This window comes from Tachysurus fulvidraco, chromosome 9 (assembly GCF_022655615.1).
Source record: "Tachysurus fulvidraco isolate hzauxx_2018 chromosome 9, HZAU_PFXX_2.0, whole genome shotgun sequence".
Taxonomy (NCBI): Eukaryota; Metazoa; Chordata; class Actinopteri; order Siluriformes; family Bagridae; genus Tachysurus; species Tachysurus fulvidraco.
In genome coordinates this window covers 27,307,307-27,319,806 of record NC_062526.1, presented here as the reverse complement: position 1 = coordinate 27,319,806, position 12,500 = coordinate 27,307,307, and the positions used below count along the sequence as shown (strand labels likewise).

The following is a 12,500-nucleotide window of genomic DNA, read 5'->3' as shown; positions in this document are numbered from 1 at the left end:
CGGTGTCCAGTGTCCAGTGTTCGGTGTCCAGTGTCCAGTGTTCAGTGTTCGGTGTCCAGTGTTCAGTGTCTATTGTTCAGTGTTCAGTGTCCGGTGTTCGGTGTCCAGTGTTTGGTGTTCAGTGTTCGGTGTCCGGTGTTCGGTGTTTGGTGTCCAGTGTCCAGTGCTGGTGTGATTTCTGATACACTTATGATACATAGTTAATATTGACACGGATAAAAGGACACGGCCAGGTAAAGAGGACACAGAGCTGAAAACAGGTTCATCTTTCTTTATCAGCACTTAATTTGTTAGGAGGCGTGGCCTAAAGTGAGACGACTTGTATGGTCAAAGAAGTAAAGAGTATGGATGGATATTAAACAGGGGTAGAAGAATGGATAACTGTAAAGATCAATGGCTGGATGGAAAGAGTGGATGGTTGGATGGATGTATCAGGATGATTGGATGGATGGAAACAGTGATGGTTAGAGGGTAAAGAGCAGTGGATGGATGGAAAGAGTGGATGGATGGATGGATGGATGGATGGATGGATGGATGGATGGATGGATGGATGGATGGATGGAAAGAGCAATGGATGGATGTATCAGTATAATTGGATGGATGGAAAGAGTGATGGATAGAGGGTAAAGAGTAGTGGATTGATGGATGTAAAGAGAAATGGATGGATGGATGGATGGATGGATGGATGGATGGATGGAGGGATAGATAGAAAGATGGATGAATGGAAAGAGCAATAGATGGTAAAGAGAGATGGACGGATATATCTGGATGACTGGATGGATGGAAAGAGTGATGGTTAGAGGGTAAAGAGCAGTGGATGGATGGAGTAAGAGGCAGCAGAGGCAGTAAACAGACTCTATTGTACACTGATGTTTTACAGCTGCATTAAGTCTCTTTTATACACAACATGCAGCTGTTTGTTAGAGAAACACATTTTTATGAGATGTTTTTTCTTTTAATTTTGTGTTAATTTCACTACAGCTCAGTGAGTGTGACTTTCAGCAGCCTCTGTAGAAGCTCACATGATAAATTACACACACACACACACACACACACACACACACACACACACACACACACACACACACACAGTGATGAGGGATTTTTATTCCATGACTCAAATGCACTTTTGCTGTTTTAGCAAAAAAAGAAAAACCTTCACCCATGAGAACAAAAGTGAGTGCAAACAGGAGAAATGATATAAATGCGTTAAATCGGCTCGAGCTGAACAGAGATGTTTGTTATGTGAATTTAACTATTTATTTATTTATTAATTCTTAAACCTTCCGAGACTCACAACAATCCTCTACTTTCTGAAGTAGGACGTTTTACACGATCCGAACTCATCACACTAAAACTAACAAATCGTCCATTCATTCCTTCATCTCCTACCGCTTATCCGAACTACCTCGGGTCACGGGGAGCCGGTGCCTATCTCAGGGTCATCGGGCATCGAGGCAGGATACACCCTGGACGGAGTGCCAACCCATCACAGGGCACACACACTCTCATTCACACACACACACACACACACACACACACACACACACTACGGACAATTTTCCAGAGATGCCAATCAACCTACCATGCATGTCTTTGGACCGGGGGAGGAAACCGGAGTACCCGGAGGAAACCCCCGAGGCACGGGGAGAACATGCAAACTCCACACACACAAGGCGGAGGCGGGAATCGAACCCCAACCCTGGAGGTGTGAGGCAAACGTGCTAACCACTAAGCCACCATGACCCAATTTACAGAATTTGAATCTATATTTTTAACTTTATTGTTTTATTCTAAATAAAAGATGCAAGATGTGGATGCAAGCTTTATTTTCATTTCTTACACACACACACACACACACACACACACATGGATAAACACTTCAATTCCATGATTTAAAAAAAACAACAACAATGCAATGGATTGTGACCTTAAACACACACACACACACACACACACACACACACACACACACACAAGAACAAACACACTCTTTGACTGGGGTTTGATAGACACCTGCATGCAACACTGACCAATCAGCATTCAGTCCCGCTTCCTCCTCTCTCTAACAGAGTGTTTGTCTTATCCGAGAGCATTACCCAGCATGCTTTGCACTGGGGAAGAAGGAGTCTTCTGTTCACACAGGAAACACACAGGCTCAGGCTCAGTCCTGAACTATTTAGTAAAAGTACACAAGCTGGACTGGGAGGTGTGCATGTGTTACGCAGGGTTATACACAGTTTACACATTTATATGAAGGCTGGAGGTTTAACACTCTCTCTCTCTCTCTCTCTCTCTCTCTCTCTCTCTCTCTCTCTCTCTCTCTCTCTCTCTCTCTCATGGATTGTCTGGCATTGTTCTGCCTGTAGTGTCTTTTTTCCTATTCTCTCTTTACAGGCTTCATAGTAAACTTCTGCTCATGCAAAGAGAACAATAAAAGAGCACGAAGGAGGAGGAGTGTTAAAGCGACACTCACTAGACTGATAGTCTACAGTACGAGGAATGTGCTGATACGAGCACTTTTTTTTTTTTACAGTTATCAGCAAACAATTTGCTACACGTTATATAATCATTACTATATGGTAGAAAAATCCTTCAAAATGTGATGAGGTTTCGCTCAGTTTTGACACCAAATTCTACCCCATCATCCATGCACACACACATAAACACACACAGCGTGCTATTTAGTATTTAGGGCAACCCATGTCCTCTAGGATGGACTGTTTCTGTGTCTGTACCATATAGATCATCTTTTTAGGTCACATCTCCACACTGATCGCTCATACATTTATCACCCGATGTATAGGCTCCTGCTATTAATATCACACACACACACACACACACACACACACACACACACACACACACACACACAATGGCCTAAGTAAAAGTATAGGCATATTAATGCTTTTGCAAGTTTAAAATGTATAGTGTATAGTGTAGTGTGTTATAGTCTGGTGTAGTACAGTGTAGTTCAGAACAGTGTGGTGTAGTGTAGTGTGGTGTAGTAAAGTGTAGTATAGTATTGCAAACTATACTGTGGTGTGGTGTAGTCTCTGATCGGTTTTGTAACAAAAGAGGTTTCTCCTGGGTGGGTTGTTAGCCCTCCACAGAATAGTCAGTTGGTGGGTCTGCCACCTCACAGTGTACCGACATGCTGGGGTCTTTGTTTGTCTGGAACCTACCCTGGAGACCGGCCCACCTAGGGTGACCCTACCAGGAGCAAGCTCCCGACACTTAGAGCCCGCACGTGCCAGCCCAGAGCATCCTCCCTGGCCACATAACGTCGCACCCGCTGGCTTGGCCATGTCCTCCGCCCCCCTTCTGACCATCCGACGAAAGCTATTCTCCAGTTTGATCTGAGGGCTGCAGGCTGAAGACGACCACGAGGTAAACCCCGCACCCGATGGCTTGACGTCCTTGCGGGCGACCTTCAACAACAAGGAGTTGCTATAGCGGATGCAGAGCAGCTAGCACAAGACCGTCAGTGCTGGAAAGAACTAGTTCATCTGGTCGGCTCAACGCACAGGGATGGGACACCCCCCTACCCATTGCAGGAGCCAAATTGATTGATTGATTGATTGATTGATTGATTGATTGATTGATTGATTGATTGATTGATTGGTGTAGTATATTGTAGTGTAGTATAATACAGCACAGTATGGTGTTGTATAGTGTAGTATACAGTAGTACAGCACAGTGTGGTGTAGTATAGTGTAGTGTATTATAGTGTACTATAGTACAGCACACTGTGGTGTAGAATAATGTAGTATAGTACAGCACTATGTGGTGTGGTACAGTGTGGTGTGGTGTAGTGTAGTATAGTACAGCACTATGTGGTGTGGTGTAGTGTAGTATAGTACAGCACTATGTGGTGTGGTACAGTGTGGTGTGGTGTAGTGTAGTATAGTACAGCACACTACACTGCAGTGTGGAGTAGTATAGTGTGTTGTACTATACTGTAGTATACTACACTACACTGTGCTGTACTATACTATACTATACTATACTGTGTAGTGGTGCAGTATAGTGTGGTGTAGTATAGTGTGGGGCAGTACAATATAGTATGGTGTAGTATGGTGTAGTGTAGTATAGTGTGGTGCAGTACAATATAGTGTGGTGTAGTATAGTATAGTGTGGTATAGTGTGGTGCAGTATAGTGTGGTGTAGTATAGTGAAGTGTAGTATAGTGTGGTGCAGTATAGTGTGGTGTAGTATAGTATAGTGTGGTATAGTGTGGTGCAGTATAGTGTGGTGTAGTATAGTATAGTGTGGTATAGTGTGGTGCAGTATAGTGTGGGGCAGTACAGTGTGGTGTAGTATAGTGTAGTGTAGTATAGTGTGGGGCAGTACAATATAGTATGGTGTAGTATAGTGTAGTGTAGTATAGTGTGGGGCAGTACAGTGTGGTGTAGTATAGTGTAGTGTAGTATAGTGTGGGGCAGTACAATATAGTATGGTGTAGTATGGTGTAGTGTAGTATAGTGTGGTGTAGTGTAGTATAGTGTGGTGCAGTATAGTGTGGTGTAGTGTAGTGTAGTATAGTGTAGTATAGTGTGGTGTAGTACAATATAGTATAGTGTAGTATAGTGTAGTGTGGTATAGTGTGGTGCAGTATAGTGTGGTGTAGTATAGTGTAGTATAGTATAGTGTAGTATAGTACAGTATAGTGTGGTGCAGTATAGTGTAGTATAGTACAGTATAGTGTGGTGTAGTATAGTGTAGTATAGTGTAGTATAGTGTGGTGCAGTATAGTGTAGTATAGTACAGTATAGTGTGGTGTAGTATAGTGTAGTATAGTGTAGTATAGTGTGGTGTAGTATAGTGTAGTATAGTACAGTATAGTGTGGTGCAGTATAGTACAGTATAGTGTGGTGCAGTATAGTACAGTATAGTGCTTTTAGTGTGGTGTAGTATAGTTTGGTGTAGTATAGTGTGTTGCACTACAGCACAGTGTAATGTTTTATAATGTAGTATAGTACAGTACAGTGTAATGTATTGTGTAGTTGTTAAGAACAGTGTAATGTATAAGAGTGAAGTGTAAAGTCTTATCGTTGTGTAGTTTAATGTAATATACAGTATTGTGTAGTTTAATGTAATATACAGTATTGTGTAGTTTAATGTAATATACAGTGTTGTGTAGTTTAATGTAATATACAGTATTGTGTAGTTTAATGTAATATACAGTATTGTGTAGTTTAATGTAATATACAGTATTGTGTAGTTTAATGTAATATACAGTATTGTGTAGTTTAATGTAATATACAGTATTGTGTAGTTTAATGTAATATATAGTATTGTGTAGTTTAATGTAATATACAGTATTGTGTAGTTTAATGTAATATACAATATTGTGTAGTTTAATGTAATATATAGTATTGTGCAGTTTAATGTAATATACAGTGTTGTGTAGTTTAATGTAATATACAGTATTGTGTAGTGCCAGCTGCAGAACTCCTGCTGCTTAAATGTGCACTATTCACAGCCATTCTGCACTAATGTACATTTAATTTCAGCTTCCAGTCACAGCAGCCTGATGTTTATCCTCACTCTCTTCCTCACTGGGTACCAGGATGTTAATGGAGAAACAGAGTGATGCAACCTGCTGTGTTAAATGCATTACTGCCTTTCTAGATCTTTTATCACAGGACAGCTGGGACTATCATTCCTGTTTACTGAACAACAGAACAAAGACTAGTCTAGAAATCAAACACAGAACCAAACACAGAACTATAGTGACAGATGCTCAGGTCCGAGCGCCCGCTCTAAAATCCCTGAGTCTCGGATAACATCACGTCCCGACACAAAATATTATTTTCTTTATTTTAAAAATACTGCATTTTGCCTGTCTGCAAACAGCTGATCATGTACACACACACACACACACACACACACACACACACAGAGCAGCTGTTCCTTCCAGCAAAGTTGTGTAATTATTCAATATGTGATGATGGCAACCAGCAGCGTGAGAAAGGCATAAAGTTTAGCAAGGAGAAAAGGCACGTCAGCCGGTTTCACCTGTCAACACATACAGTACACACACACACACACACACACACACACACACACACACACCTGTCCCTTTACACAGCTACATAGGTACATTACATTACAGGTTTACATAGGTATAAAACTGTAACAACTGCCTCAGTTCCAGTGATGTCCATTTACTATTATTCCTATTCCTATTATTTACTACCATCTACATCCAACTGACTGAAGCATTCATTTTGCTTGCATGCTACTGCAGTGACTGACAGAGACTCTGTGTGTGTGTGTGTGTGTGTGTGTGTGTGTGTGTGTGTGTGTGTGTGTGTGTGTGTGTGTGTGTGTGTGTGTGTGTGTGTGTGTGTGTCTGACAGAGAGAGAGAGAGAGAGAGAGAGAGAGAGAGAGAGAGACAGAGAGAGACAGAGAGAGAAACAGAGAGACAGAGAGAGAGAGAGAGAGAGAGAGAGAGAGAGAGAGAGAGAGAGACAGAGACAGAGAGAGAGAGACAGAGACAGAGAGAGAGAGACAGAGAGAGAGAGACAGAGACAGAGAGAGAGAGAGACAGCTACTTATATATTTTACACCATCTAGGCCGTCAATAATCTAACTGGCGTAAGTGTAAAGAGGTTTAAGAAAACTATTTATTTTGTTTTGCTGCATTCACTTTATGTAAGAAATTATCATCAGAAGTTTTTCATGCGCTGCATTTTGTTTGCAGTGTCAGTATTCTAAAATTAGCTAGCATTTACATCTCTTCCTAACCTTTATCAGACCTGAAATGTACAATTTACAATTTCTTCTAGTTATGAACTAAAACTACCTCGGGTCACGGGGAGACTGTGCCTCAGGCGTCATCGGGCATCGAGGCAGGATACACCCTGGACGGAGTGCCAACCCATCACAGGGCACACACACACACACACACTCATTCACTCACACACTCACACACTATGGACAATTTTCCAGAGATGCCAATCAACCTACCATGCATGTCTTTGGACCGGGCGAGGAAACCGGAGTACCCGGAGGAAACCCCCGAGGCACGGGGAGAACATGCAAACTCCACACACACAAGGCGGAGGTGGGAATCGAACCCCGAGGTGTGAGTCGAACGTGGTAAACACTAAGCCACCGTGCCCACTGAGCTAAAATTGTACTATTGTACTATTTTATTTATTGTAGTTTTATTGCCTTGTTTATTATAAAGGACAGCCTGCTCATGTAGGCAGCCATGTTTAGTCTGGGCTGTCTGAAAGCTTCCAAATTATGAATTATGTATATTATAAACTAAAATTGTGGAAGTATTGTTGCTAGGCAACTGAATTGTGCAAGTATATGCTAGCTGATTTCATGATCATGGAACTTAGACACAGCAGTATGAGGATGATGACGATAAATGATTCAATTATCGTCCGATTCTAAACAAACATCTGCGGGTTTCTGCCATATTGTCTGCTACATAATCCAGGTGGAGCCTTGTTTCTGTCCGTGTTATACAGAGTTCACGATGCTGTTTAGAGTTACAGTGGTGTGCAAAAGCTCTTGGATGTTAATCTGAGCAATGAACAAAGCACAAGTGCAAACGTTCCTAATGTCTCATGTTTCAGTAAAAAATAAGGGCTGTGAGAGGATACGGCTGCAGGACGTAGCGCTTTCACCTGCAAAACCCGTTTGGTGATGTGATTATAAACAAGACCATGTAGGTCACAGTGTGGTGTTCAGGTACAGTAGACACCTAATGCCGTCAGTGACACCGGGTTTAAAGGATACTTTTGAGATGTTAATGAGATGATGGTACATCTTGTTGTTGTCCTATACAAGCGTCCAGTCTAAATACGGGCATATATTTTTCATGCGTTCATTCACTTTTGATTTATTAATTGATTGATTGATTGTTGGGGGAAGTCGTGGCCTAATGGTTAGAGAGTCTAACTCCTAACCCTAAGGTTGTGGGTTCGAGTCTCTGGCCGGCCACGACTGAGGTGCCCTTGAGCAAGGCACCGAACCCCCCCAACCGCTCCCCGGGCGCCGCAGTATAAATGGCTGCCCACTGCTCCGGTGTGTGTTCACGGTGTGTGTGTGTGTGTGTGTGTGTGTGTGTTTGTGTGTGTGTGTGTGTGTGTGTGTGTGTGTTCACTGCTGTGTGTGTGCACTTTGGATGACAACAATTTCTGAGTATGGGTCACCGTACTTAGCTGTATGTCACGTCACTTTTCTTCTGCTCTTCCAAATGTGATGGCAAACATCTCCAGCCACATATTTCAGAAGCTCTATGAGGATCCACTAATGATCCCAAGCCGATTGGTCCATCCAATCGGATGCTCCCGATACCAAGGAGCATCCGATCTACCTTATCTTTCACTTAAGATGAGCAATGGATCCTTGAGATTCCCCTAAATTGTCAAGCTCCTCACTCTTCTGCTTCACCACCACACACACACCTCATACATTCATCAATCTGAACCTCTATTTTTTATTATTTGAATAAGATTCAAATAAATTCTAATCACATGGATGTCATTTAATTCAGACCAGTCTGGTCATGCGGATGGGTGTTAATGAACATCATCCGTCCGTTGGTGTTCAGATCCGTGTCTGTGATCACGAAATCATCTTCCTCTAGTGATTCCAACTCAAAGACATTCAGAGAAAGAATGAATAGTCTCGGAGTCATAGTTTTCTAACAAAAGGCGACCTGCTATTGATCTTCATCGGGTTCCCTTTCAGAAGTAAAAGGAACCATCTTTACATATCAAAGGTGCAGAAGATACCAGATAGTGAAGTATTAAAGCTACATAAATCGTTTTTTTATGCACCTTCGTGCTGAAGGTAAAAAAAATAAAGACGTACACTATGTAATTCCCCCGAACACCTTGGTGAAGTAGCTTTATTTATTAGAGTGTACAGACTCAGGAGTTCCTGATGAAAATCTAGAGCAGGTTGTCACGTGCCCCCTGGTTTGGTACCTGTATTTCTGAGATATGTAAATCATGATGGAGATCCAGAAAACCTCCCTGTTGTTCTATTTAAGGAGCCTATTTCTGTTCTCTCAGAATGTCAATGTTGATTCCAAACGCGTTTAATTTATTATTATTATTATTATTATTATTATTATTATTATTATTATTATTATTATTATTATTATTATTATTGTTTATACAGATGAGCAAACATCAGCATGATTAATATCCCAAATCAAACACACCTTGTGTTTTAGTCCGAACTCCGCAGGAAGGCGGATCCGGTTTACATCACTTCAGTCTCCTCATTATAATAAAGCCGCTTATCGGTTCTGATGAGCAGCTCCGTGATCAGTGATCGCACCGGTCCGGGTTCTTACCGTGCGCGTCGCGAGGACTCCTGACTCTGGAGGATCGCTCTGTTCCTGACCTGACCGGGTGAAACGCGGAGATTTTTCTGTCTCTCTGTCTCTCTCTCTTTCTCTCTCTCTCCCTCTCTTTCTTTCCGTATCCAGGTATCCAGGTTGCTGAGAAACGCTTATTAAACGGATCCAGCGACCGACCGACCCACCGACCGACCGACGGAGCGCTCGAGCTGTCCGTGAGACGGGTGACGTCACGGAAACGGCGCGCCGGGGCGGGGATTTTCGAGAACGCGCTCTCGCGCAGGTCGACCCACATTGTCGTACAGATGTGCGCGCGGGCGCGCGCTCACCGGCCAGCTGTGCGGTGAAGCGCCACAACATCCAAGCAGCAGCAGAACTTTGGTGTAAATCCTCCTAAAATCCTTTTTTTTTTATGAAAGTACAAATAATATCTCAGAATAGAAAAAAAATAAAATAAAAAATACAAAGCATTAAAGGTCAAATCCACCTTTTAATCATTAACGTTAACGTTCGTTTTCATTCAGTAACGTGAGCTTCGTTTTAATTCCGTTCTGCACTGACATACAGATGATTAGTATTTGTTAATTAAATTTTTTTAGGTGATTTAAAGCTACAGTACAAAGGTTTCATGACTTAAACACTAATAATTCAATAAAATATACGTTTACAGATTAAATCGGATCTCGATGCAACATAAGAGCAGGTTTTTGTCCCAGGCAACAAATCTCATCCAGGCCATGAGACATATTTAATGGTGTAATTAAGTAGTGAATTTATTAAATGTGTGAGCAGTAACTGTAATTAAAATTGGTGTTTGCTGCCCCCTGTGGTCAGAGTAGGGAACTGCAACACAAGGAATTATAATAGCTGAAATATCGAACACGTTCAAATTAACAACATTTGTTCATTTTCTATCACACAAGGCGATCAGGGTCACCATCTGTTTACTGTGTTTTTATTACAAACGCTTGCACTCTCTCATTTAATGACAATTCCATTTTTATTCACATTACAGATACAAACAAACAAACAAACAAACAAACAAACAGAGCTGTATAAACTGAGTCCGTGTTAGGAGGCAGGAGAGCAGTGCGTTCACTTTCTAAGCTCCGTCTGCAATTCTTGGTAGATTTTCTCCTCCAGTGCGGACGTGTCATACTCCTTCAGCATGTCGTACCGCCTCCACGGCTCCGCCCACTTCTGAGCGTGCTCCAATTTCTCCGGGGTCAGACACAGGTCAAAACGTATTCCTTGGATGTTGAACTTGGGACGTTCCCATCGCTTGGACCAGGGACGAGGCTTCATCCTCACCTTTAGCTATAGATAGAGAGAGAGACAAAGAGAGAGAGAGAGAGAGAGAGAGAGAGAGAGAGAGAGAGAGAGAGAGAGAAAGGTGTGTAAACTCACAGAAAATGATAAACAGAGTAAGATGGATCCATGACTTGTCTCACACCCACCTCGTTGACAGGAACTTCCTGCGTAGGTGACAGGTGAACAGGCTTCATGTCGAAGGCGAAGGTGCTGTATTCTGGCAGAGCATCTCTCAGGTACATCAGGTTATCATCCAGTCTCTTCTCCAGCTTCAGCACCTCAATGTGCTTCATGCGAGGATTGTACAGCTCATAACAGATCTCCACTCCTAAACACACACACACACACACACACACACACACACACACACACACACACACACTGCTGAAAATAACAGTCACTCACAGCCCTGAAGAGGGAGTGTATAGCTTTAATATGAGTAGACATACAAATGTACTACTCAGGTTTTGGTAAAATTCTAACCTAGTGATCGGTGGAAAAAAAGAGAAACAAAGGCACGTGGGACTCGGATACCTTAACACTCATCTTCACCCTCTGAGGAGAAGCTCACCTTGTCCGTCGACGATATTCCTGAGGATGAAGGTGGCACCGAGTCCTTTACCGGAGCGCTGGATGCAGATTCCCACGAAGCAGTTGGTGTTGTTGGCGGCATGCGGGTCTGACGTCGTGACGGACAAAACGCTTCCTGAAAACAACCCAGACACCTAAACTTCAGACGCCTGTTTGTCAACCACACAAAAAGTAGTTAAGAGCTTCTAACAGAACGGAGCGTCTTACCCACGTAGAACTCGGGAATGTTCAGTACTTTGCGTCTCTGGATCATGTCTTTGCGCTCGAGGAAGAATTTCAGTGGGGCCGTGCGCTGGCGTGGGGGAATAAACTCGGGACTGACAAACCTGCATAAAAACAGTGTCGGTTTTAATCTTACACACTCCTGCGTCATCGTGAAGGACAGCTAGAATCAGCCAGACTTCACACATCCATTATGTCATAAGGTAATATTTTACTGATTACGCTTTATTTTCTGCTGGCGTCTGTCCCGGAAATCAGCTCTGTGCCGTCTGTACATCACGGCTTGCATTACAAATCTTATCCTTTACACTTGATTTATTTGTAAAAAAAAAAACCTGCACGATAACGTCACAGCTTCTTTCCCAGGAGAAAGTTTCTCACCTTCGCATCGCTTCTTCAGGCTTTGATTTATCCACTATCACCGGTTTGGACGGAGGAGTGAACTTCGGCGGCTCGTCGCTCGAACCCGCTGCCTGTAATCGCGCTGTGAACACTGAAAACATGCCTTTAGGAACGAAACAAACAGATTATTAGGATAAATGTTAAAATTGCACAATAAACACTACAATAATGCACTCTCAGCATGTCTGGCAGAAATTTCATCATGGATGACGGCTCATCAGTTAAAGCTCAATCCCAGCAAAACTGACCTGCTGATCATCAGGTGATTCATCCCCAGGTCATGACCTTAATATATCCCTGCACAACAATGTGCTCCCCCCTTCAGCCACAGCTCACAACCTTGGGGTAACCATGGACAATCATCTGTCCTTTTCCTCTCATGTCCCTAATGTGACTCGCTCATGTGGGTTCCTTCTCTACAACATTAGAAGGATTCGGCCATTTTCCCCACACAGACTGCTCAGGTACTTGTTCAGTCTCTTGTCATCACTAGACAGGATTACTGTAACACACTGCTGGCAGGTCTACATATGAACACAATCCGTCCTCTGCAAATGATCCAAAATGCAGCTGCACGACTTGTTTACAACCTGCCAAAGTTCTCCATACCCCCCACCCCCCTGCTGCGATCCCTCC

At 42.8% G+C, this 12,500-nt stretch overlaps 2 protein-coding genes across 5 annotated transcripts in view; both read right to left on the bottom strand.

The window, feature by feature from the left end:
- The window catches only part of itsn2a (intersectin 2a), a 44,547-nt gene extending 34,955 nt beyond the window's left edge, over positions 1 to 9,592 (bottom strand). For 2 of the 3 annotated variants that reach the window (XM_027171097.2, XM_027171098.2), the window contains exon 1: positions 9,333 to 9,592. The gene's annotated coding sequence lies outside the window, so the exon portion shown is untranslated. The remainder of the gene's footprint in view (positions 1 to 9,332) is intronic. The other variant, XM_027171099.2, reaches the window with a different exon arrangement.
- A 727-nt stretch (positions 9,593 to 10,319) lies between these two features.
- The window catches only part of mrpl19 (mitochondrial ribosomal protein L19), a 6,691-nt gene continuing 4,510 nt past the window's right edge, over positions 10,320 to 12,500 (bottom strand). For both annotated transcript variants that reach the window (XM_027171151.2, XM_027171150.2), the window contains exons 2-6: positions 11,844 to 11,967; positions 11,448 to 11,566; positions 11,221 to 11,355; positions 10,796 to 10,977; positions 10,320 to 10,655 (exon numbers count right to left, since the gene is read on the bottom strand). In XM_027171151.2, coding sequence (XP_027026952.1) covers positions 10,434 to 10,655; positions 10,796 to 10,977; positions 11,221 to 11,355; positions 11,448 to 11,566; positions 11,844 to 11,965 — 780 coding nt within the window. In that variant the 5' untranslated portion in view covers positions 11,966 to 11,967 and the 3' untranslated portion in view covers positions 10,320 to 10,433. The remainder of the gene's footprint in view (positions 10,656 to 10,795; positions 10,978 to 11,220; positions 11,356 to 11,447; positions 11,567 to 11,843; positions 11,968 to 12,500) is intronic.